Source organism: Physeter macrocephalus, chromosome 7 (assembly GCF_002837175.3).
Source record: "Physeter macrocephalus isolate SW-GA chromosome 7, ASM283717v5, whole genome shotgun sequence".
NCBI lineage: Eukaryota > Metazoa > Chordata > Mammalia > Artiodactyla > Physeteridae > Physeter > Physeter macrocephalus.
In genome coordinates, this window is record NC_041220.1 from 29,996,007 (window position 1) to 30,023,090 (window position 27,084).

The 27,084-nt window shown below is 40.7% G+C and overlaps 1 protein-coding gene across 8 annotated transcripts in view; it reads left to right on the plus strand.

Moving 5' to 3' along the window:
• The window catches only part of ARHGAP10 (Rho GTPase activating protein 10), a 337,918-nt gene that overhangs the window by 240,715 nt on the left and 70,119 nt on the right, over positions 1-27,084 (plus strand). For 7 of the 8 annotated variants that reach the window (XR_008617779.1, XM_028491747.2, XM_028491749.2 and 4 more), the window contains 3 exons: positions 7,467-7,525; positions 20,568-20,673; positions 22,095-22,254. Coding sequence is in view for 7 of the 8 variants with exons in the window: in XM_028491747.2 (XP_028347548.1) it covers positions 7,467-7,525; positions 20,568-20,673; positions 22,095-22,254 (325 nt within the window). In the remaining variant the exon portion in view is untranslated. Of the gene's footprint in view, positions 1-7,466; positions 7,526-20,567; positions 20,674-22,094; positions 22,255-26,889; positions 27,075-27,084 lie in introns of all 8 variants that reach the window. The other variant, XM_028491748.2, reaches the window with a different exon arrangement.

Sequence of the window (27,084 nt, forward strand, 5' to 3'; positions counted from 1 at the left end):
GGGCTGGTGAGTGCTGGTCGGCACCGATCCTCTGTGTGGGAATCTCTCCGCTTTGCCCTCTGCACCCTGTGGCTGCTCTCTCCTCTGTGGCTGGGAGGCTTCCCCCCTCCGCCACCCGCAGTCTCCGCCCGCGAAGGGGCTTCTAGTGTGTGGGAACCTTTCCTCCTTCACGGCTCCCTCCCACTGGTGCAGGTCCCGTCCCTATTCTTTGTCTCTGTTTATTCTTTTTTCTTTTGCCCTCCCCAGGTACGTGGGGAGTTTTTTGCCTTTTGGGAGGTCTGAGGTCTTCTGCCAGCGTTCGGTGGGTGTTCTATAGGAGCAGTTCCACGTGTAGATGTATTTCTGATGTATCTGTGGGGAGGAAGGTGGTCTCTGCGTCTTACTCTTCTGCCATCTTCCTCAACTCCTGAAGAAGATGTTTTTAGCCACTGTTTGAGATTTTTTTTCTTAACCTGTTAAGTACAGTCAGTCCTCTGTATCCACAGGTTGGTCCCACATTCATGGATTCAACCAACCGCGGATGGTGTAGGATGTTTCCGGTCCACAGTTGGTTGAATGTGTGGAAACTCAGGCCAGATTGTAGAACTTGAGCATCTGCAGATTTTGATGTCCAAAGTGGGTCCTGGAACCAATCCCCTGCTTATGCTGAGGGTCGCCCTTATTATTATCCCTGTTCTAGAAAGGGGTAAAATGAAGGCTAAATCTATGTGCTTATGTTTAGTTTGCCGCTGGTAGTGACTAACTGGTTTAGATGAGGAATATGGTAATATCTCATTAGCCCCAACCCTGGGATTGGAGTGTACGCTTCCTGATAATATTGACATCTTATGTGGTTTGTTCATTGCAGTATCTCAGCATCTAGATCTAACTCTGTCACTCAAATACGAGAGCAGAGGTTCTAAACTGGGGATGATTTTGGTACCCTCCAACCCTATTCCAGGGCTCTTTGGCAATATTTGGAGACATTTTTGGTTGGCAGGATTGCTGAAGAGGGGTGCTGCTGGCATCTAACGCGTGGAGACCAGGGATGGACTGCTGAACATCTGCGGTGTGCGAGACGGCCCTCCCCTGTCCCCAGAGGTCCACAATATCAGTAGTGCTGAGGTTGAGAAAGCCTGTATTAGATGGATGAAGGACATAATGGGTGAAGGATATAAAAATAAAATAAATTTCCTTTGTTAGTCTGACCAGCAGAGGATGGTGCCTTGCCAGGAGGTAGCTTTAAACCGATTTTACTGTTTGGTAAACTTATGCCTAGTACAGTTCAAAATGATTTGGTTATTGGTTGGAGGCTAAGGGCAAAAATCCAGTTCTTTTCTAGTAAATTGCATGTGTTTTTTTTTCCTGCTTCACATGATTCTTTCTTCCCTTTTTGGGGGAATTAGTTTAATAAACTAGAGGGTCTTTTTCTTCAATACATACAGTTTCTTTCTGGTTCTTGATACTCTCTGAAGTTAGTTCCGTCTTGTCCCTGGTCTTGTGTTACTTTTTCTGTCTTATTTTTTTCTCTTTACATTGCTTCATCCTCTTGAATTTCACTTTTTTTTTTTTTTTTTTTTTGCGGTACACGGGCCTCTCACTGTTGTGGCCTCTCCCATTGTGGAGCACAGTCTCCGGACGCACAGGCTCAATGACCGTGGCTTATGGGCCTAGCCGCTCTGCTGCATGTGGGATCTTCCCGGACAGGGGCACGAACCCGTGTCCCCTGCATCGGCAGGCGGACTCTCAACCACTGCACCACCAGGGAAGCCCATCCTATTGAATTTTACTTTTAAGCAAACATTGCCTACAGAAGAACGTTAGGAGATGGTATTATTGTATAACTTCACTCCTAACAATATACACAGGCTGCCTGAAGGTGATAAAATGATTATCATAAAATGGCAGAAGCCTTGGGAGATTTGAAGGTTAGGTTGCTGTTTTTTTCCCCTATGTTATTTTTAGCAACTGAAGATGCAGTAGTTAGGATTTAATTAATAAGTTTTCTGGTGATGCACCAAATAGGAGAAAACTGAGGTTTTTATTTACCTTCATCTTGGCTACCTGGTTATGGTCAAGCAAGGGTGTTTCTTTTAGCAGAAGAGGTAATACAGTGTGATGGTTTGGAGCATGGGCTCTGCAGCCAGCCTGCCTGGGTCACTTATGGCACTATGACACGAAGCTGAATATAGCTTTTCTCACCAGAGAAGTTGTTGCCCTTGAATTCTTTTCGCTGCCAATATTGGATCGGAGGTTGGAAATAGAAGAAGGGAAATAGCCAAACATCCCCATCCCCCCTCCGTCCCCCAACAAACACTAAACTAAAATGAGGAGCAAAGCCTCCAGGGTCTGGGAGATAGAAAAAGATGTGCAGTAGACACATGTATGGCATCTCCCGTTTTCTTCTTCTGACTTGAGGCAAAGTTTTTTTTTTTTTTTTTTAAACTAAAACGAGGGTTGGATACCAGCCCTCTGGTTGATTTCCCATCTCTTCCTACCATAATTTTGATTTCCAGTCATGTGTTCATTTCAGCATTTTCCCATTGTCAGGGGAGAGATGAGCTATTTTGTGAGGTTTGTAGTAAAATGATTTTACATGGAAGAAACTTCTAAGCCTGGAAATGAGAATGGGACTTTTGGGGAAGAAAATACCATCTTAGTAAATATTATGCTTTATACCCCTAGACAGATCCCAATGAGAGGTAGCTCATGTTGGGTGAGAAGCCGACAGGTATGGTGACTCAATATAATGAATTTTGTATGGGGAACTTGTCATTTTTATTACTGCTTCCCCAACATTAACAATACTTAATACTTTTTTTTTTATGCTGCATTGCCTGGCTAGACATACAGCAATGATATAAGAAGCATGTAGAAGATACCTAGATACAAATTCATTTTTATTGGAAAAGAAATTCTCTCTATGGGGTTTCTGAGTGTTCTCATTTTTCCCCCTTTCTTTTCGAAACCCTTTAACTTTCATTCTCTGACAGATTAGCATTTTCCTTCATCGCTACTTCCGCTTGTTTGAGCTTTGAAACAAAACCAAAGGTTTCCTTCTGCTTGCCTCTTTTTTTTCTTTATTTAGTCTGTGGTGTAATTCATTTTATTTTTCTTCTCTAAATGAGAGTGTAGGGGATGAAGGGGAGGGAGAGAGGAAATAAAAGAACAGTTTTTTCTTCACTAGTGCTTTTAAGTTTTAGTATCGGCCTCTACAGCTGTCATTTCACGCACATGTGCGCGCATGTGTGTGTCCTGCAGCATCAAACGCTGTATGTAAGATAAAATGGTGGCTACTAGGGGATGGTGGAGGGATAAGATTGATGGTGTATAAGGGTACAAACTTGTAATGAGTAGTAAGTAGACCTTAGAGATCTAAGGTACAGTATAATAAATGTAGACGACAATAATACACTATAATTATGTAATGTGATAAATATTGATACATCGGTGATATCGCAATATATAAATGTATCAAAATAACAGGCTGTACACCTTAAACTTATCCAATGTTCCAAGTGAAATTTATTCAATAAAAAATTGTATGTAGGGAACATAATCTGTAAATATGTTTTTCCATCTATTTTGTTAAAGTTTTATTGACATGTAACTGACGTACAATAAACTGCAAATATTTATAGTATACATTTTGATAAGTTTGATGTGTGTGTACATCTGTGAAGCCATCACCAAAATCAAGTGGCTGAACCCTCCCATCTCCCCCAGAGTTTCCTCAAGCCCCTTTGAACTCCCTGTCTCTCACTTTTCTCTTCTCATTCCCTCATCCCTGGGCAAACCACCGGTCTGCTTTCTGTCACTATACATTAATTTGCACTTCCTGTAATTTCATATAAATGGAGTAACATAGTATGTACTTTTTAAAATCTGGGTTCTTTCAGTCAGCATAATTACAGATTCACCTGTGTTGTAGCAAGGACCAGTAAGTAGTTCATTCCTTCTTGGTGCTAACTAGTGTTCCATTTTATGGATACACCACAAATTTCTGTTTTATCCATTTACCTGTTAATAAATATTTGGGTTGTTTGTAGCTTTTGGCTATTATAAATAAAGCTACTAAAAACCTTTGTGTACAGATCTTTGAGTGAACATAGGCTTTCATTCCTCTTGGGTACATCCTAAGAGTATAATGCCTGGATTGTACGATATGTGTATGTTTAACTTTTGGGGAAACGGACAAACATTTTTCCTAAGTGGTTGTATTTCATTACATTTCCACTTACGATGTACAAGAGTTCCATTTCCTTTACATCCTTGCCAAATCTTGATATTTCGGATACAAGTCTTTAGATAATGTGCTTTGCAGATGTTTTCTTCCTGGCTTCCTGGCTTGTATTTTCATTCCCTTAAAAGTGCCTTGCAAAGAGCATTTAAAAATTTTGATGAAGTTGAATTTACTAGTTTTTATGGACTGTACTTTATGGATTGTGCTTTTGCCTAATCCAAAGTCACAAAGATTTTATGTTTTCTTCTAGAAGTTTTATAGTTTTAGGTTTTACACTTAGATCTATGATCTATTTTAAGTTAGTCATTGTGTAAGATATAGAATATGGATCCAAGGTCACTTTTGAATATGGATGTCCAGTTGTTTCAGTACCATTTGTGGGAAAAACTATCCTTTCTCCACTGAATTGTCTATTGAGATCATCTTACAGTTTTTCTTTTTTAGTTTGCTCGTATGGTGAGTTGCATTGATTTTATTTGAGTATTAAGGCAGTTACATTTCTGTGATAAACCCAGCTTGGTCATGATGTATTATCCTTTTATTTATCTTGTTGAATTCCAGTTGCTAACGTTTTATTTAGAATAGTTGCATCTACGTTCATGAGTAATATCGGTCTGTAGTTTTCTTATACTGTATTTAATTTTGGTACTAAGGTAAATGCTGACATCAAAGAATGAGTTAGAAAATATTCCCTCTTCTATTTTCTGGAAGGATTTGCATAGAATTGGTATTATTTCTTTTTTAACTGTTTGGTAGAATTTATCAGTGAGTCATTTGGGCCTAGAGCTTTCTTATTGGCAGGATTTTTAGCTACAAATTCGTTTTCTCTAGTTGATATGGGTTCCCTATTTCTCAGGTTACCTATTTCTTTTGGAGTGAGACTTAGTAGTTTGTGTCTTTTGAGACATTTGTCCATTTCATCTAAACTGTTGAATTTGTGGGCATGAATATTTTCATAATATTTTCTTTTTTTTTTTTCTTTTTTTTTTTTTTTCTTTCTTGCGTTATGTGGGCCTCTCACTGTTGTGGCCTCTCTCGTTGCGGAGCACAGGCTCCGGATGCACAGGCCCAGCGGCCACGGCTCACGGGCCCAGCCGCTCCGCGGCATGTGGGATCTTCCCAGACCAGGGCACGAACCCGTGTCCCCTGCATCGGCAGGCGGACTCTCAACCACTGCGCCACCAGGGAAGCCCCCTATTTTCTTTTTAATACTTTAGAACCTGCGGTGATTCTTCAGTCACCTCTATTATTTCTGATTGGTGATTTGTGTTTTGTGTCTTTTATTTCCTAATTATTGTGGCTAGACTTACCAACTTTATTGATTATTTCAAAGAACCAGTTTTTGGATTTATTTATTTTCTCTGTTTTTGTTTGTTTGTTTTCTGTTTAATTGATTTCTGCTCTGATCTTTGTTTCTGTTTTTCTGCTTATTTTGGGTTTAATTTACTCTCTTTTTGGCTGTTTAAGGTAGAAAGTTTAAGACCTTTCTTTTTTCTAACATAGGTACTTAGTGGTATAAATTTACCGCCAAATACTGCTTTACCAACATCCCTTAAATTCTGATATGTTGTATTTTCATTTTTGTTTCTATTCAGAATACTTCCTGATATTCCTTTCTTTGAGGTTTTCTAGATATCTCTGTTATTGATTTCTAATTTAATTTTTACTGTAACCAGAGAAGTACCCTGTATAAATTGAACCCTTTTAAATTTATGGAGATTTGTTTCATGGTCCAGAACATCTTTATCTTGATAAACGCTTCATATGCACTGGGAAAGGATGTGTCTTCTGTTGCTTTTGGATGGCGTTTCATTTAGGTGATGGACGTACCAGTCAGGTGAAGTTGGTTGATAGCTTTGGTTGAATCTTCTCTATCCTAACTGATTTTGTCTACTCGTTCTATCAGTTATTGAGACAGAGAGGTGTTTAAGTCTCTGGCCATGTTTGTGGATTTGTCTGTTTCTCCTTGCAGTTCCATCCATTTTTGCTTCCTGGATTTTGAAGATCCTGTTATTAGACCCACTAACATTTAGGATTGTTAAAAAAACAAACAAACAACCATTTAGGATTATTATGTCTTCTTGATGAATTGACCTCTTTATCAATATGAAATGACCTTCTTTATCCCTGGTATTTTTTGGCTTTTGCATATGTTTAAAATATTTTTGTGTGTGTATCTTTGATGTCTTTTTTAAAAATCATTTGAAGAGGAATTTCTGGGCTATGTGATTTAAACCTTTTAAAAATTTTTATCTTTTATCTTGCCAGATTGCCCTCCAGAAGGGCTGTACAGATTGATAACTTGTCTTAGTGTTCTTTTAGGTGTTTATAGAGTCTGGAGATCTGGTCTTTTAAAATTTAAGATATGTATAAATGTTGATTGAACTGTAACATTCTGTTGACCACAGGATAAAAATCTACCATTTATGTAATCTGTTTGTAGAAAATTAAAATGATATGGGTGTTTTTTAAGTTGTCATCAATTTTATTTCATTTCTCTGTTGTTTCATAGGCATACACCAATATTGGATATCATATTTTTATAATAGAGATGTAAGAGAAGAGGACTGGAGGGACTTCCCTGGTGGTCCAGTGGTTAAGAGTTCACCTTCCAGTGCAGGGGGTGTGGGTTCGATACCTGGTCAGGGAGCTAAGATCCCACATGTCTCATGGCCAAAACAAAAACAAAAACAAAACCAAAACAAAACATAGAACAGAAACAGTATTGTAACAAATTCAATAAAGACTTTAAAAATGGTCCACATCAAAAAAATCTTAAAAAAAAAAAGAGGACTTGATTACTTTAAATTTGTTTAATCTTTTCCATATTTTTTTTGTGGCATCTTCAGTTAATTTCCTAGAGGTGATTTTCAAAATTATATGTTTATATTTGGTTGGATAGAATATTTGACTTTAAATAAGTTAGTATGTGGAAGGGAGTTTAATACATGAAATCAGATGTTTATAAAGGTACTTTCCAAGATTAAATATGAAATACTATGTGCTTAGATCTGATAGAGATTTGTGGCTGCTTAAGCTTGGACAGTGCGTGGTGCAGATAACACTTAATAAAGGAATCCATTTGAATGATGTATCTTTTTTGATATGTAAAAGTATTTCCTAGGGAAGTTTTGCACATTAAGAAACGCATGACATATTTAATATCCTTTTATAAAAAATGAATGCAAAAAGAGGTGACCTATTTGTATTTGTCTGGTAATTCTAAGCTGTCCTTTTAATACAGGAGTCTTCCAGAGCCGCTGATGACCTATGAATTACACGGAGACTTCATTGTTCCAGCCAGTACGTATTACATCGAGGTGATAGAAACAGTTTTGTGATTGGCAGTGTGTTACAAACTGAAATTTCCACATGAAAAATTTATCTTTGTTATTGTAATCTGTGTTAAAAATGGAAATCACTTGAGGAGGTGTTTGGTTCCCCCCCCTCCTTTTAGAGGATGAAAAAAGGGACAATTAATATATTTATTTATTCATTCATTCATTCACTCACAGACATTTATTTATCCCCTACTGTGCACTAGTCACTGGTATATAATGACTATATAGAGCCATGAAAGGATTTCTGCCCCCAGGAGCCAATTCTTTAGCAAGTATTGGGGCACACACACCTCTCCCTGTACCATAATGTATATAATAATGGCATGAGCACAGTACGATGGGAACACAGGAGTATTTAACTTGCAGAAGGTTGGGGAGATGAGCTCATGCTGGAAGCCCACACAATATTGGGTAGAGAGTGAATTCTATGTGATAAAATGTTAAATGAAAAAGGCTTATAGTTGGTAGCATTTTAATTTGTGATTAAATTTTTTGTGAGTCATACTCATTTCAAGCTTTCTTGTTTTCTCTCTCTGATACACTCTTGTTATACACACTCACTGTTTCTATTTGACACTTGGTGTTAAATCATCACAGTCTTCCAAAATATTCTGGTGTTAGGTATTTAATAGTTAAGGAAAGGAAGGTGGAGACATGTTAAGTAACTTGCCAGATTTTGGAGATCTTTATTTAAAATTCAAAACCCCAGTTCCCCTGGCTAAAACCTGCAGTATTGGTTTTCACAGGTGCACTGACAGTAGTTGTAACTGTATTTCCATTTCCTTTTATTTTCTTCCCTTGGATGTATTCCACAGTTTAATCTGTTGAAAACTTTAGAGCAATCCCTTTGGGTCCTATGTTACTGCTGCCTGAACATTGCTTTAAATGTATCTTCTTGTGAGGTCCCTGCTCCAGCCAGCATCAAGGTTCCTAGGAGGTTGCAGAAAGAAGGAATAGTTCGGCCCAGTTAGACTCTACATATAAAACAGGCATTTGGAAAAGGCAAAAATATGGTTCTGTTCACTTTTGTTTTCACATGGAAGAGGATTTCTTTTTTCTTTTTAAAGAGAGTTTGTATGGTCAAGGAAGTGGGGGGAAAGATTTCTTGGCAAAAACTCAAGCAAATGCTTAGTTGTTTTGATTCTTCCCCGTGGCATTTTTGGCAAACCGGGGGAAGAGAAATTAAACTCTCATTGGAGGACAGTTGTTTCATGTTTGCCTCAGAGACTGGAAAAAGCAGAAGAGTGCCAATTTTAATCTAGAATCCTTTGAGAATTGGAGAAAGATAAAGGGATTATGGAATGAAGTTTTCAGTTACCACAAGTTAGTATCATTATCACGCCTTGTAAGCGAATCCAGTGTGTTTGAAATTCTAACATCAATGTATTTTACCAGATGAAGAGGTGGGAACTTACAAGTGTTTACTAAGTCCATGGTGGTAGGAGGTGAGTTTCAAGAGTTGTTGAGGCTATCTTTCAACACTGTGGGAGAAGACATTGTGCCAGTACGAAGGGTAGCATGACCTCCTAGACGAGTACCTTATGTTCTGCTTCCTGACTATGTTGGGATCTGACGTAGAGTCTTCACAATGATTTGAATAACAAGCCTGTTCCAGAGAAACACTGTAGCTACTGTAATTATTGGCAGGTATTTGCACCCAAGTGGAGTTACGGTTGGCATGGGACCCATAGTTACCTTATTTAATGGGGAAAAATACGTATATTAAATGGGTATATTTTCATGGCCAACATTTCCAGTGCAGACTTTCATTTTTTATTCAGCTCTCTTGTGAGCTCCCTTCTCTCAGGAAAGAGTGTAGGAGCAGGTCCTCTGATCTTTGCACGTTTCCTTTCCAGTGCTGACTAAAACGGTCACAGAAATCAGGTGGCCAGGATTAGCCTCCTCTTGAATAATGTTGGAAACTTGGAATTGCAGTTAAACTATCATTTTCCATTAACGATGGCAGAGATTCCCTTGTTTTGCTGCAGTGTCTTAGCTGAGTTGACTTCTAAAATGATCAAGCATCACCCATCTCTGTTACTGCCCCTCACACCAGCATGGAAACTAAATTTTGGTTCTCTTCACTCGTGCAGTAGTTTCAGTCTGTTCTATGGTGTCCAGATGGTCTTTTCTCCCCTCCCTGCTGAGGGTTCTGAAGGTTTCTCCTGGGTCCCTTCATTTCTTCTCATCAGTTTCTTTCCTGTAGAATTCTGTTGAGAACCTGTGAGTTAATTTCTGGAGTGTGTGATAAAAATGTGAATTTTCTTTCTTCGCTGTCACCACAGAAGGCAAACATCTTTTGTTTTTCATTCTTAAAAGAAATACCTACTGGTCAATGATGAATGCATTGAGAAATTTAAAAAAACTTTTTTTTGAAAGCGTCCAAATAACCCTTTCAGCTGAGGGAGTTAACTTAAAATTGCTAAAAGGAACTGGAGACCCTCTGTCTAGGAAAATCACTCCTGTGTGTCTTCTGTACACACATAGTACTGCACTTCTGGTCACCAAATGTGTGGGTTTTCCCCACACCAACCAATTCTGTGATGCCAGCTGTGTGTCCTGCAGTTGGATTCAGGTCTGATTCTGTTTATCTGGAGTTAGCCTCTGATCCCACAAGCTAAGGACTCGTCCTACAAAACTGCCCCCCACCCCATGAAAGACATCAGTTCCAAGTCCCAGGTTATCCCTGGTACTTTTGACTGACCGGCTAGAAATCAGCTTTCTCGTAACCCCTACCTTGGACATGAGAATTTGCTAGAGTGGTCACAGAACTCAGGGAAATGCAAATGTCCGTTTACCAGCTTATTGTATGATAAAGGATACAGATGAACAGTCAGGTACACAGGGCAAGGTCCAGAAGTGTCCTGAGTGCAGGAGTTTTTGTCCCGTGAAGCTGGGGGGTGCCACCCTCCTGGCATATAGATACGTTCACCCACTTGGAAGCTGTCCATACCCTGTGCTAGGGGGATTTTTATGAAGGCTTCATCCTGTAGCCATGATGGATTGTTAGCTCCATTTCTTGCCCCCTCCCCTCTCCAGAGAATGGTGGGTAGATCTGAAAATTCCAGGCTTCTAACCTCTCTTGTGACCAGTCCCCATCTAGAAGCCCACCAAAAGTCACCTCATTAAAACAGAAGATGTTCTTATCAGCCCCCAAATTCCAGGGGACTTAGGAGCTTGGTGTCAGACATTCCAATCACTCAGGAAATGACAGAGCCCCTAGGAGCTCTGTATCAGAAACTAGAAATACTAGAACAAAAGACTCTCTGAGCACCCCCAAATACAAGGGTTTTAGGAGCTCAGCATCAGGAACTGGGTGCAGAGACCAGTATACGTATATTTATTATTATTTCACACCATCCATCTTGCAGGAGAATATTATGGGCTTTTAGTAAAGAAATTTGTAAGATGAAAATACAGTTTGCTTGGTTTATGCAGGAATCAGAAGGTCATGCCCAGCTGGGGAGGGCTGGTAGGCATTTACCTGGATCTCTTACTGCATGATGTTTATTACCTTTGAGAATGTTGTAGTACTTGGTGTATGTCTCAGCCTTTCAGGCTCAGAGTCTGTGACAGATCATATTGGTAAGAATTAGATCCATGCTTCAGGGCTGGACTCATGTTAAACTTGGTTTGAGAATGACAGCTGAAGCCTGGACGCCTAATATGGCATCACATGAAAAATTTCTGTCCCCCAAACCAGAACACTTGTCTTGCTGTGTTCAGTATGTTTTCTTCCTGTAGTCGAGGTACCTGGGAAGCAAAATCATAATCACAAAGTTCTTTAGTCACTTATGATTAAAAAAGAAAACTATTATAGGATCCAAGGCACTGGCATTTGCTTAGCCAGGATGTTCTATCCTTATTGGTAAACCTGCAGGGGAAACAAGACAAAATCATGTTGTCTTGGTGGGGAGGGACTCAGAAATCTGGAAATTAAAGGAATCGGATGCTTAATGACATCAAGCTATCTTAGCCTGCTGTAGTCAATTTCTGGTATTAGATAGTGTCTCCCACAGAAGAACTGGGATGCTTGATGTCTGGTAATTGAAGCCCCTTACGCTGTGGGAAGTGCTTGAATGGTTACTGCTAATGCTTTCCTGAAATTACAGTATTACTGACTGATGACGTTTAAATATCAAATTTAAGTTTCCCTGTCTTGTGTGTCTTTGATAAGGTCAAGTAAGCTACGCTCCTGTCTTTTTCAGTCTCCATTAGCTAGCACAGCAACATAAGCATATAGACATTAAGTGTTGTAGATGCTGATTTGTAGTTTCACAATTAAAAATGCTTTTGCTATTACAGTAAACTCCGGTCCCTGGCATTCATCAGGAATTTAGTGTTATGATTAATTCAGTATCTCATATTTTTAAAAAGTTATGCTGTGCATTCTTTGTAATTTATGTCAATTAAAATATAATGAAATGCACATAGTATAAGCAACTAAGGGTAATTTATCCTACAAAACTTTTTGAGTACCTTAAAGTTATTATTGTAGCCACATGAAAATGCCCATTAATACAAAGCTTTAATTAATATCAAAATGAAACGAAGATGGAGAAAAAGTTTTACTGTATACAAATTCTTCTTTTTGGAAGAAGAGGGAAAAAGCAGACTTGGAAAAGAATGTGTGTATGATTTCAAATGAGATGGGAGTGAGCTGGTGGGAGAGAGACTCAAAAAAGCAAGTGAAAGGTTTTGATTTTATTTTTAAAACTGATTCTAGTATTTTCCACGTAGAAATGAAGGCCCTTATCCTTAGAAGGTGGGAAGGTATTTTCCTATCTTGTGTTTCTCAATAAGTAATAAATAAAAAATATTAAAGTTGGGTTTTCTTTGGAGGAAAATTATTATTAATGACAAGACACGCACGAGTTAGAAAGTGTTTCAGTGACGTTTTCAAAAATTTTCAGTCTTTGAATGTACAAAATTCTTATTGTAGGCAGCTATCCTTTTCTTCCTTTGGAATTTTTGGCAGTTTTTCAGAGTCCCTGCTTTAATTTCATTAAAAAAATCAAAGCTGTGAGTTGAAAATGCTATTATATTTTTATTGCTTTCATTTTCCTCCAGCTTTGATTGAGTAAGGCATTATCTTGGTTTTAACTCCAGATTAAAAATTTGATTGTAATTTATCACCTAACTCTTTAGATAGCTGTATTTTTATTTTCGAAGACAAATGTAGTCTGTATCAAAGAGTCTTTTGCATGATTTGATTGTTTGCGTTCTGCTTTATCATGTGCCTGTTGATTTCCTAGCCTTTTCCCTCCCTTCCCTTTAGCAACAATGTGTTCTGTGTTGTAAAATCTCATTCCTCCCTCTCAGACACTACTCCTGGAAGTGTAAATTGGAACAAACTTAACTTTACAAACATTGGGAGCAATCTAAATATTCATAAAATTGATGGTGTGCCCTCCATTTAAAGACACGGAGAGATGTCCATTATATATATATATATATATTTTTTTTTTAATTAATTTTATTTATTTATTTTTGGCCACATTGGGTCTTTGTTGCTGCGCGTGGGCTTCCTCTAGTTGTGGCGAGCGGGGGCTACTCTTCGTTGCGGTGCGCGGGCTTCTCGTTGCGGTGGCTTCTCTCGTTGCGGAGCACGGGCTCTAGGCGTGCGGACTCAGTAGTTGTGGTGCACGAGCTAAGCTGCTCTGTGGCATGTGGGATCTTCCCGGAGAAGAGCTCGAACCCATGTCCCCTGCATTGGCAGGCGGATTCTTAACCACTGCGCCACCAGGGAAGTCCCTCCATTATATATTAAATGAAATAGGCTGTTGGAACATCTCATTACAAAAAAGGAAGGAAAACTCTGAAATGATTAAATTTAAAAGTTACTAGGGTAGCCACTATAGAGAGCAGTGTGGAGTGTCCTTAAAAATCTAAAAATAGAGATACCATATGATCCAGCAATCCCACTCCTGGGTGTATATCTGGGAAAGATGAAAACTCTAATTGGAAAAGATATACGCACCCCAGTGTTCATAGCAGCACTATTTACAATAGCCAAGACATGGAAGCAGCCTAAATGTCCATCAACAGATGAATGAGTAAAGAAGATGTGTGCGTATACACACATATACACACACAATGGAATATTAGCCATAAAAAAGAATGAAATAATGCCATTTGTAGCAACGTGGATGGACCTAGAGATTATCATACTAAGTGAAGTCAGAAAGAGAAAGCCAAATACAATATATCACTTATATGTGGAATCTAAAAAAATGATACAAATGAACTTATTTACAAGACAGAAGTAGACTCACAGACATTGAAAATAAACTTATGGTTACCAAAAGGGGAAGGGAAGGGGGAGATAAATTAGGAGCTTGGGAGTAACAGATACACACTACTATATATAAAATAGATAAACAACAAGGACCTACTGTATAGCACAGGGAATTATATTCAATATCTTGTAATAACCATGAAAAAGGATCGGAAATAATTAAAAAAATTACTAGCTTATCTTAGGTTGAGATTTACTGTGAGTAACTTTAAGGAACTTTTTGTTGAAACATAACAGAAATGTGCACAAATAATAAGTGTAAATAATAAGTGTGCAGCTTAATGAATTTTCAGAGTCAAGATAGCCATGTAATCGGCCCCCAGATCAAGAAATAGAACATTCGGGAATTCCCTGGTGGTCCAGTGTTTAGGACACTGCACTTTCACTGCCGAGGGCCCGGGTTCGATCCCTGGTTGGGGAACTAAGATCCCACAAGCCGAGTGGTGCAACCAAAAAAAAAAAAAAAACATTGTCAGAAGCCCTTTCTCATACCCATACGGTCACCATCCACCCCCATGATATGTGAGCGCGCTCCTGACTTCTGACACCACAGGTGAGGGTTGCTGCATTTGACCTTTTTTGTAAATGGAATCAAACATAATATACCAATGTGTCTGGCTTCTTTTGCATATCTTGTGAGATTCATTCCTGTTGAGTGAATCAGTGGATCGCTCACTCTCATTGCAGTACAGTATTCCAGGGTATGAATATACCACCACCCTCCTGTTCTGCTCTTGATGGGTACTTGAGTTGCTTCGGTTTTGGACTGTTACCAGGGGTGCTGCTGCCGAGAACATTCTGCTATGTGTCCTTTAGTGAGTGGTCCTGTGAGTGACATTTTGGGGTCATTGGGAATGTGTGTGTTCAACATTAGTAGATACTGCCTAACTAACAGTTCTCCAGAGTGGTTGTACCATTTAATTATTCCCACCCAGTTACTCTATGACAGTTCCAGTTTCTTCGTGTCCTTGCCCAAGCTTAATATTCACTTAAAGCCATGCTGATGGGTGTATAGGAATCCTTTATTGTGGTGTTAACTTCTGTTTTTCTGGTAAATGATGAGGTTTAGTGCTTTTTCCATACACTTATTGGTGGTATGGCTGTCCCCTTTCATGAAGTTTCTGCTCCATGCTTTTCCCTGTTTTTCTTTTGGGTTCTCTCTCTCTTTTCTGATTTGTAGGAGTTCTGTGTAGTCTGATTGCTTGGTCTTTCTCAACTATATATGTTTCAGATTTTTAGTGTTTTTTTTAACTAAATTTTTATTTTATCTATGTTTCCTAAAATCTTAGCAGAAAAGATATTTAATTTTTACAATGATAAGGTGAAACTATTATCATTTTGAAAAAAAAAAAATCCCCAAGTCAAGCAGAGAAAGATAAATACTGTATCATCTCACTTATTTGTGGACTCTTAAAAACAAAAAATCCAAACAAAACAAAAAACCCAAGTTCATAGGTACAGAGAACAGACGGGTGGTTGACAGAGGTGGGAGGCCGGGGGGTGGGCAAAGTGGGAGAAGGGGGTCAAAAGGTACAGACTTCCAATTATAAGATAAATGAGAAAAAGAAAAAAAAAAGATAAATGAGTCATGAGGATGTAATGTACAGCATGATGACTATAGTTGATAATACTGTATTGTATATTTGAAAGTTGTTAAGACAGTAGATCTTTTTTTAATATAAATTTATTTTATTTATTTATTTTTGGCTGCGTTGGGTCTTTGTCGCTACACGTGGACTTCTCATTGCAGTGGCCTCTCCTGCTGCAGACCACGGGCTCCAGGCGCACGGGCTTCAGTATTTGTGTCTCGCGGGTTGTAGAGCGCAGGGTCAGCAGTTGTGGCGCACAGGCTTAGCTGCTCTGTGGCATTTGGGATCCTCCCGGACCAGGGCTCGAACCCGTGTCCCCTGCATTGGCAGGGGGACTCCTAACCGCTGCGCCACCAGGGAAGTCCCAAGAGAGTAGATCTTAAAAATTCTCATCACAAGAAAAAAATTTGGTAACTTATTGCGGTGATCATTTTGCAGTGTATCCAAATATTGAATCACTATGTTGTACACCTGAAACTAATATAATGTTACATGTCAATTGCACCTCAGTTATTAAAACCAAACAAAAAAGCCCCACCAGATTCCCTGTTCTTGATCTGCTTTACCTTTCTTTCCCCTTTCCTTCCCTTTCTCCTGTTTTGAACCATTGGTCTGAAATCCCACCTGCCCCATCCTCTTCAGCACTTCACTCTTTAACCTCCTTTTCTGTAAAAATTGGTAAATTGAGCCGTGGCCCCCTTCTCTGTCTTTCGATTCCCCAGTCTCCCGTAACTCTGGATAGCACTAGCTCCCCAGTCTTTGCAGGTTTCTTCTCACTTGACTTTCTGATGACACTGAAGCTCCCCGGTCCTCTTGTCTTTTCCTCCTCCTGTGCTTTGCTTCGCTCCCTGCTGGCATCTCCCCTGTACGTCTTTGGAGCTCTTTTCCCCACCGCGTCCTCTGTTAGCCTCTGAAGTACTCGGGCAGCCTTGGCCACGCGCTGGAGGTCACACCCGTTGGAGAGCATGGCTGGCCTTCAGCCCTAAAGCCTCTTCCCCTTCCCAGATACCTGCTAGAATACCAGCCCTTGAATGTCACTTTCTCCATTACTTCCACCATCATCTTCCTCCTCAAACCCGCTTTGCCTCCTGGGTTCCTGTCTGTCAGCAGAACTGACTGTACTGCCAGGTAACCAGGGCATGAAACGTCGGTCATCTTTGCCGCTTTCCTTTGACCCGTAGCTGGTCTGAGGCTAAATCCTGTCAATTCTACCTCTTCCGTAGTAGCTCTGACACGAGAGGAACACAAACATCAACAGTGACGTGAACAGCATCAGCAATGACTGCTAACAGCGGTCCAGTGCCTCTGTGTGCCAGGTACTGGCGCTAAGTGCTTTACAGGTGCCGCCTCACGGAATCTCAGGTGGCCTTCTGAGATGGTACTATTCACTTCCTTTTGCATGTGAGGACCCTGAGGCCCAGTGAGGTTAGGTAACTTGCTCCAGGCCGCTTAGCTGTCACTTGGAAGCGGTGACTCCACCATCTGACTGCAAACTATACTTCTTGGCTCTGTTTCCTTATCTGTAGTTTGATCTCTTTCCTCACCCCAATCCCCGCCCCTTCCTGCCTCAATACTTCTTGGCCACATAGCGGTTCCCTCTTAGTTTGCTCTTTTCTGCATTCTAATTCATCCTCTAAAAATGTCAGGTATGTCTTCCCCCCCAATTTAACTCTCCTCATATTCCTTCCTTGCTTTACTTTAAGTGACTAATTTAGAAGCAACCAGTAAAGACAAGTTCTCTTTTTTGTTTTAACTAATTTTTATTGGAGTCTAGTTGATTTACAGTGTTGTGTTAGTTTCTGCTGTACAACAAAGTGACTCATTTATACATAGATCTACTCTTTTTTAGATTCTTTTCCCATGTAAGTCATTACAGAGTATTGAGAAGAGTTCCCTGTGCTCTACAGTAGGTCCTTGTTAGTTATCTGTTTTATGTATGGCAGTGTGTGTATGTCCATCCCGATCTCCCAATTTATCCCTCCCCCCGCTTCCCCCTTGGTAACCGTAAGTTTGTCTTCTACATCTGTGACGGGCTCTATTTCTGTTGTGTAAATAAGTTCATTTGTACCATTTTTTTTAGATTCCGCCTCTAAGCGATATCATATATTTGTCTTTCTCTGACTTACTTCACTCAGTATGACAATCTCTAGGTCCATCCGTGTTGCCACACATGGTATTATTTTGTTCTTTTTTATGGCTGAGCAATATTGGTCTTTACGGTCCAAAGTTCGGCTCTGACCACCTTCATATAAGCTTAAGGAGCTGTCTCTGAATAGGCTGTGTAGTTTCTCACACTGTTTGCTGAATCCAGAGTGTACCTCACACCCCTCAGTTCCACCCTTCCCTGAAACCTCTCCCGTTCTTCAAGCCCTGACTCAAACGTTCTCCCTTATGCGCAAGCTTCCTGAGCATCCCTGGCAGCTCTCTGTGAACTTCCATAGTGATTTGTAACCTTCCTTCCTGCTGTGGTTGCTGTGGTAGACTGAGCGCCTAGTTCTTATCGGTCACTTCTTTGACACCCCTGACAACTCTGGCATAATTCTCAATGATAAGCATTTTATTGATTTGTCCCATAATATTGTATCGACACAAAAAAAGGGAATTTGGGCACATTGTTAGTAAGCGCCATGGATGATCGTTAATACCAGAGTCTAAGGGATAAAGGTAATATATTCAATATTTGTTCGCTAGAGCTGCTGTGACAAAGTACCACAAACCAGATGGCTTAAAACAGCAGAAATTTATTCTCTCACAATTCTAGAGGTGAGGTCCCAAATCAGGGTGTCAGAAGAGCCATGCTTCCTTGGAAGGATCTAGGGAAGGAGCCTTGCCCCATCCACCCTCTGGTGTTTCCTGGCAATTCTTGGCATTCCTTGGCTTGTAGGCGCATCTCTTCAATCTCTGTCTCCATTGATACATGATGCTCTCCCGTATGTCTGCTTTCGCGTGGCCACCTTCCCTCTACGTCTTTGTTTTCTTATAAGGATACCAGTCATTGGATTAAAGGACCACCCTGCCCCACTGTGGTCTCATTTTAACTAATGATATCTGCAGTGACCTTATTCCAAATAAGCACTGTCAAGTATGTCTCCTTATTCTAATGTTCACCTCTAAGCGATATCATATATTTGTCTTTCTCTGACTTACTTCACTCAGTATGACAATCTCTAGGTCCATCCGTGTTGCCACACATGGTATTATTTTGTTCTTTTTTATGGCTGAGCAATATTGGTCTTTACGGTCCAAAGTTCGGCTCTGACCACCTTCATATAAGCTTAAGGAGCTGTCTCTGAATAGGCTGTGTAGTTTCTCACACTGTTTGCTGAATCCAGAGTGTACCTCACACCCCTCAGTTCCACCCGTCCCTGAAACCTCTCCCGTTCTTCAAGCCCTGACTCAAACGTTCTCCCTTATGCGCAAGCTTCCTGAGCATCCCTGGCAGCTCTCTGTGAACTTCCATAGTGATTTGTAACCTTCCTTCCTGCTGTGGTTGCTGTGGTAGACTGAGCGCCTAGTTCTTATCGGTCACTTCTTTGACACCCCTGACAACTCTGGCATAATTCTCAATGATAAGCATTTTATTGATTTGTCCCATAATATTGTATCGACACAAAAAAAGGGAATTTGGGCACATTGTTAGTAAGCGCCATGGATGATCGTTAATACCAGAGTCTAAGGGATAAAGGTAATATATTCAATATTTGTTCGCTAGAGCTGCTGTGACAAAGTACCACAAACCAGATGGCTTAAAACAGCAGAAATTTATTCTCTCACAATTCTAGAGGTGAGGTCCCAAATCAGGGTGTCAGAAGAGCCATGCTTCCTTGGAAGGATCTAGGGAAGGAGCCTTGCCCCATCCACCCTCTGGTGTTTCCTGGCAATTCTTGGCATTCCTTGGCTTGTAGGCGCATCTCTTCAATCTCTGTCTCCATTGATACATGATGCTCTCCCGTATGTCTGCTTTCGCGTGGCCACCTTCCCTCTACGTCTTTGTTTTCTTATAAGGATACCAGTCATTGGATTAAAGGACCACCCTGCCCCACTGTGGTCTCATTTTAACTAATGATATCTGCAGTGACCTTATTCCAAATAAGCACTGTCAAGTATGTCTCCTTATTCTAATGTTTTGACATCTGGGGCTTGACTGACCCTGGGGAGACTGCCCTTCCTGGGGCTAACCAATTGCTAGAGATATTTAACCTGAGCACACTTTCCACGTGCAAACGAACCAATCCAGAGCCCATTTTCCCTCCCCGACCCCATCTTTCGGGTTCTAACACTCCAGACCAATATTCTTCTGCCTTAACTGCCTCAGAGCCAGGTACCAGATAATCAGGAACAGTCTCTATACCCCCGAGCCTGCCGAAAAAATTCACACCAACCAATCTTAAGCCTGCTTACCCTGCCTTGCCTGTTCCTTCATGTGGATACTGCAATAAACCCTCTTGCCCACATTTTCCTTTTGCTCATTGCCTCCTGACCTCCCCGGTGCTTCCCCATGTGGCCCTGCATGGCATGCCATGCCTCCTGTTTCTAGGGATCTGTGAGGATAAGCGTCTTCGTTCCTGAGCGTTGTTTCCATGTCTGCATGTCTTACCACACCTGATAAAAACAAATCCCTGGTACATCTAAAAATAGTCACATTCTGAGAAACCAGGGTGGAGGGGGCTTTGCAGTTTCAGCATATCATTTTGGGGGGATAAAGTTTAACCCATAAAAGGGAGGAACCTAATCCTGATATTTTATTTGCATTCCAATGTGGGGCAGTGACCCAGTGACTAGACTCATCAGGTAAGCGAGGAGCAGACTTGAGGTGCAGCGTGCCAGAGGGAGAATCTGTAGTCGCCCTCTGTTCTTAAATATCAGCAGAGGGAAAGGCACTAATTGCAGCCCCGCTGAAATTACGTCATAGGGGAGGCATAGAAGATTCATAATAGGGAGAAAGATGGATAGATGGATTTTCTTTTCCTTTGAAAAGTGGCAAAATACGTGTAAATTATCTGCTTGAAGATTTAATGGATGAGCTATTGTAATTGTTTTTAGGAATATATTTGATTCTGAGTTCTCTGCTAATCATTTTTTTCTTTTTCTTTTCTTTCTTTTTTTTTCCTTAAAAGAAAGCGGCAGCCCAGAATCTCGTGTTAACGCTGTCCATTTCTTGGTACACAAACTGCCGGAGAAAAATAAAGAAATGTTGGACATTTTGGTGAAACACTTAACTAAGTAAGCCTTCTTTTCTTCCTAACTTGCTTTATTTTGCTCTGGGCACCGTGCGGTGGTGTCGGATATGTAACACTTGGAGCTGGGGCTGTTTACACAATACCAGGGACCACACCTGCGAGGGCAGGCTGGACACTTGCCTTACTGTGTGTGTTTTGGACAAGAGTGATGAAATATGATGCTTTCATGAAGTCGTATAATTATTTGCTTAACGTCACTGCCAGCAACTCAGGGTTTGATGTGAAGTAAGAAAAGAGAATCTTATACATTTCCCTGCCTACAGATTCTGGAAATGTGATTATAAGCCTGTTAGCAAATTTAGCGTGGTTTCACCCCTACCTAGCTCTGAGTCTGAACACGTCCTTCAAGTTTGTTTAATCCAATAATATGTAGTTGTTTCATAGGATCTAGTTTATTCCTTTCACTCCCTCTTTACAAAGCAAGCAAAATCTAATAATTCAGTGGAAAAATTAGCTCTTTCTTCATATATAAAGGGCTCCTAGATCATTGTAATTGTAAAATTTTAGAGGTGAGAGGAAGCTGAGGAATGCTACGTTTTACAACCCGTATTTCACATGAAAAAGAAACTGAAGGCCAGAGGATATTATGAGTTTCCAAGGGTCCTGCTGCTAGTAAAGCTGTTCATTCATTTGGTCAGCAAATATTGGTTGAATGACTTCTTAAGGTGCTAGCTGATGCAAAGATACATAGTTGAACAAGATAGACAAAGTCCCTACTTTCATGAAGTCCCTTCTTTCTAGGATGGAAAAGATAATAAACATTAAAAATAAAAATATAAAATAATTTCAGGTGATAAATGGTAAAAAGACCAAGTAGAGTGAGGGATAAAGAATATATGTTGGGTGTTGGACTATAAAGTGGGTTGTTATGGAACTTCGTTTCTGAGAATGAGACCTTTTGAGTTGAGACCCGAATTGGGTTGCCGGGCTGCTGAGAACAGTTGTCCAGGTTGTTCACTGCACAATGGTACTGGGCCAGAGGGATGAGTGTGGGTGTTCTGATCAAGCTCTGTGTGCTTGTGAAGGTGATTCTTACCAAGGTGCCATGTGTTCTAATAGTCCCTGGAAGCGAGGGTATAATGACCTGGGGAAAGAAGCAATGTTCTAAGTAGAAAAGAATAGTAAATGAAGGCGTTCAGAGACACAAGCTTAGCATATACATAGAATTATTAAGAAAGATGCTGTGGTTAAGCAGAGCATCAAAGAAAGGGAAGTAGGAAGGTAGGCAGGGACCCCATCACATGGGGCCTTGCCAGATGCGGTGATCTCAGTGGCAGACACTGAGGACAGTTGAGTCTGGCTCCTTGTTTTTAGGGAAATACAGAGTTGCAAAATACTCTACATGCCACAGTTATTGCCCCTTCTTTTAACCAGAGACCTTTCTTCCCCCCCTCATCTTATTAGTGTTTCAAATCACTCCAAGCAGAACCTCATGACCGTGGCAAATTTAGGAGTGGTGTTTGGACCAACTCTGATGAGGCCACAGGAAGAAACTGTTGCTGCCATCATGGATTTGAAGTTTCAGAATATTGTCGTGGAAATTTTAATTGAAAACCATGAAAAGGTAAAAGTGCTTTTTTTTTTTTTTTTTTCTCTCCCAGAAGGGAGTTCCTGTTTTGGGCTCGTCCCTGTGTGAGGTACAACTGTCCTCTTAGATTTCCCTTCTCTCTCTTTTTATTTAATGATTTTATTATCATGATGGTGAGCCTGGTTCTGAGAAGTCCTCATGGAGCTTCTGTCTTTGGATGGAGTTCCACAAATCTGAAGCTTACCCGGTCTTCTGTTATCTCACTGGTTTAAGGAAGCAACGTTTAATCCAGATGCAAACGAATATCGGCAGTGTCATTGTGGACTGTTTATGTTTTTTGCTGTGTTCCTATCCTTGGATTTCTCACTGAAATTCTGTTTACTGTAACACGGAAAACATTTTTTGTCAATCTGTATCACACTCTCCCCAGAAGAACACACACAACTGTCCCTCTCCCTGCAATTGTGCTAACGATTTCAGGGGATTCACAGCATCCTCAAACGCGGGGCCTCCAGGTTGAGAATCTCTGGTTTAAAATGAATACTCTCTTAGGTAACATATCCTGTTGTTTGTTTCTCTGTATTCAGGGGACTACATGATTTTTCAAAATACAGTAGACTCTTTCAAGGACTTTAGATTTTTTTCCCCCCTTTATTCTGTTCATATAGATCAGGACCTTGCTAATAACTTTCCTCACTTTTAAGATAGGGAATTGGAAAACTGTTAAAATGCTTGGTCAACAACTTTAATTGTTTATAAATTTTCTAAAATATTTGAGGTTGCGTTATATCCCAAGCATGTATTAGGTGCTGGGAGGTGAAGATAAACATTACAGTCCCTGATGGAAAGCGGGTCACGATCTAGGGGGTTGAGCCCTGTTTCGGGACTTGTGTCCCACAGCACACATCCCTGTCTAACATATTCTGCAATTGACTTATTTTTCTAGTTGTCATCTATTTCTTTCTTCTAGATCTTTGAGGGCAGAGATCTTTTTGCACATTTAGAATAATAACCTGGTATTCCTTAGGCGCTTGGTTAGTATTTATTTGGTGAATTAATGGATTCAATGAAATTTCTGGGACTCAGGGGAGTGGGAAAGAGACAGATGAAGAGAGGTGTAGTCCCTTTGCACAAGTGTCGCGAGAACATTTCTTGGATTCTTGTTGCGTTTGCTGTTGGCTAGAGCAATTCTAGCTGGTGCAAATGTCGGTTCCCACTGAAAAGCTAGGCTTGAAACCTGGTTAGAGATTTGCTTTATCAGTATGGTAAAAGCAGCTTGTTTTGTGGGTGTCAGACATTGGTGGGGTTTTTGGTTTTGTTTTTTGGTAGCTAGTGGTGCATTTATGCCTCCTTTTACGGCCCCGTCAAACTGTCATTAATGTGTACAGTGAACTATCCAGACAGCTTCAGGGCATGATGGCTACTATTCATTTTGAGAAAAAGAAATAATTAGACTATAAGCTTTGAGACAATGTTTAGGAGTGCAACTGTCATTAGATTAAATCCCAATTAAGAGAGCTTTTATCCAATTTATTTGTGAAAATGCTGGTTCTGGGTCTTGCTCTTGGATAAAAGGCTCTCCATCTAATGCTGTCGCTTCCTATTTTCTTCTCTTATTTGAAGCTGGGAAGATAAGTACACGATTTTTTTTCTGCTGGGAAATAGAGAGGGCTGCTTTCACCTTGTTAACCAATCTTACAGGAATTCCAAGTGGCATTGGCGAGCCAGTTATAATATTTAACAGCAGATGGAACTGGACCCACTCTCGGAGATGGAGCTTTCTAAAATGAAGTAGAGGGCTTTCGGTTCTCCCTCTCTCCCTTTCGGTGGCCAGGCTAGATAGTGCTGTGAACGCACAACCAGTACTGATTGCAGTCCTGAGGTTTCCTACCAAGAGGAGGTGAGATACTGACTTTCAGATTCTTCATTGAGTGTGTGAGTTTAGCTTTGGAAGCAGAGGGTTGCTTGGGGCTGCGTAGGGGCATTTAGCTTGGATTAGTGAACATTTTTGAGAACTTAATATCCCTATTACCTCTTTTCTCCCCCCTTGGATTTCATCCTTGTCCACTTTCACTCTCACTCCCAGCTCGTTATTCCTGCTCAAGTGGTCTTCACTTCGGAGTCCAGGCTCTGCTATGAGGAAGAGTATTTCTGCTAACAAGGGTGATAGCGTAGAAACACTTCGTAGGGATGTCTGGCCCCAGCTGAGCCATACGTTTCCTTGACAACTGATCCACATACACCACCCAAAGGAGCTGATGTTTGACTTGAATGTAGTGAGGGAGAGATACGGCTCCTCTTAATGTTTGAGAACAAAGAGAAAAAGAGAGAGGAAGGAAGGATAGCAAACGTTAAAAAGAATAGTCTCGTGAGGAAGGAAAAAAAATTATAATTAAAAAAAGGAGGGGAAACTAGCAATGAAATGAAACGGCCTAGGTGGTGTCTGTGGAGGAGAAGGAATTGCGGGGGCGGGGGGTAAAGACAGTAGAAGGAAAATGTTTTCTTTTCCTCAGTTACTTATTTTTCTTCCCTAGGAATGTGAAAAATGTTAACTCTGACTAGGAAAGTCACTAAGTCAGAAAAGGAAACTTTCAACATATAATTAAAGCAAGAAAGCTCCAGATTAATTTTGGAGTTAGAAAAAGACCCTTGGTTAATCTGCTTTGGAGATCACATTTTATCCAAGCCTCTTTGTTGTTTTCATAAAATCCATATGTACTTTATAGGAAACTTAATCCATATGTTTTGGCTTCATTTCCACTCAGTACATTAAGATGTTGTTTTACAAGAAGTGTTTGCGGGCCAAAAAAATTATCAAGGTCTTTCTTCCCTTGCAAACCAGAAAATTGCATTTCCCAGGTGGAAAGGGTACTGTGAAATTCCCAAGGATTTTCAAATTGGGGTTGTGCCTCAGAATGGGTGAGTTCTGCGTATGTTTTGTTCTTAAAGTATACAGTTGTCCCTCGGTATCTGGGCGGGATTGGTTCCAGGACCCCCTGTGGATACCAAAATCCACGGATGCTCAAGTCCTTTACATAAAATGGCAGAGTATTTACATATAACCTGTGCACATTCTCCCATATACTTTGTCATCTCTAGATTACTTGTAATACCTGATACAATAGAAATGCTATGTAAGTAGTTGCCAGCATGCAGCAAATGCAAGTTCTGCTTTTTGGAACTTTCTGGAACCTTTTTTTTCCAAATATTTTCGATCTGCTGTTGATTACATCCACTAATGGGGAACCCACGGAGGACAGACTGTACTTGTTATGGATTAATTCAGTACATCTGTCATGAGTGCCTGCTCTGAGTCAGACATGGTGTGAGATTTGGGAGAAGTGAAGACAGTCCTGTAGGGAAAAGAAGAAATGGTGGAGAGTAAGCGCTCTCAGACAGATAGAGAGAAAGCTGCCGAGACTTCCGAGGAGACTTTATGTCCAACTGTGGGGAATCTGGAAAGTTTCCTGAAGAGGTGATTTGAGTAGGTGTTAGAATGGAGTTTGAACAGGTGGAGGTGTTTTAAGGGGACACTTCAGGTGTAGGGCATCATGTCATCAGAGAAACAGAGCAGGTGTGTGTTCTGGGAACACGAGACTCCTGTTGGAACAGGGGCGGGTGGTACGCGATGAGATTGGAAGGAGATCTGGGCTAGGTGTGGGGAGTTTCAGACGGCCACCTTAGGACTTTGGATCTAATTTTAGAGGTATCAGGGCCTCTCGTGCTTAATCTGGCAGCAGGGTTGGCAATAGAAAGTAGAGGAATAAAAGACCAGGTGAGAGGTCCCATGGCGTGGTCGTGAGAATGGTGAGTTACAGGTGGAGAGCATCAGTTTGTGAGGTGGGACAGACACAATCCAGGCACTGGATTTGTATCTCAGAAGAAGGTGTTATAAATGATGCTGAATATATTCCATCCTGGGAGAATATTGGTGTTATTAATGGAAGGAGGGAAAAAATGGGTTTGGGGCAGAAGATGAGTTCCATTTATAGCATGCAGAATTTTGGTTGTTGTCTGGATATCCAGCAAGATAAGCCCATCAGACAGTTGGAGATGTGGGGCTCAACCTGGGGAGAGAGATTAGTGGGAGAAAGTGTACCATATGGTGTAAAGACATGAGATAGTTGTGAGAAAGAATTCCTTGGTGTGTCTGTTATATACGGTGTTTATCTCATGTGACGTGTGTGTGTGTGTGTGTGTGTGTGTGTGTGTAATGCCCATTGCATATATATATGTAAAGGTATCCTTATATGTGTACAGAATTCATATTACATATCTTATCCCTTTATGCATATGAGAAAAACCGAAGGGTGAAAGATCCTGTGCTCACAGCCACACAGCTAGTGAGTGCCAGTGCCTGGGTTTGCACTAAGGTTTGTTTGACCCCAAAGCCTTTGCTTTTCATTACTCAGAGAAGAGAAGAACAATATCTTTGAGAAATCATGAGATTTTACTCTTAGTGAGAGAAGAGGAGCCAGAAGAAGCCCAGACGAGCTCAGTGTCAGGGTGGTCAAGGGGTGTTTGTCAGTGATGCCAGGAGATGGGCAAGTATGAGGACTAGTGGAAGGCGTGTTCTCTCCAAGAGTGAGATGTCTGTTGAGAGCAACTTGTAAGGCCTTAAATGTGTGAGTGTTCAGGAATGGATGATAATAAGTCTGGATCTACTTCCAGTTTTTCCCATGTGACAGAAGAACAGATGGGAGGAGAAGTCAGAGCAGACGTGACAGGAAAAGGAAGGATGATGGAGGACCCGCACACCTGCGTCGTCCACGGCTTGCTCATTGTTCTCATATTCTGATCACCTGTTAGCTCACAGCTGGGGTGGGGGCCGTCTTCAGAGGAACTTCGTTAAACAGGTGTGTAAAG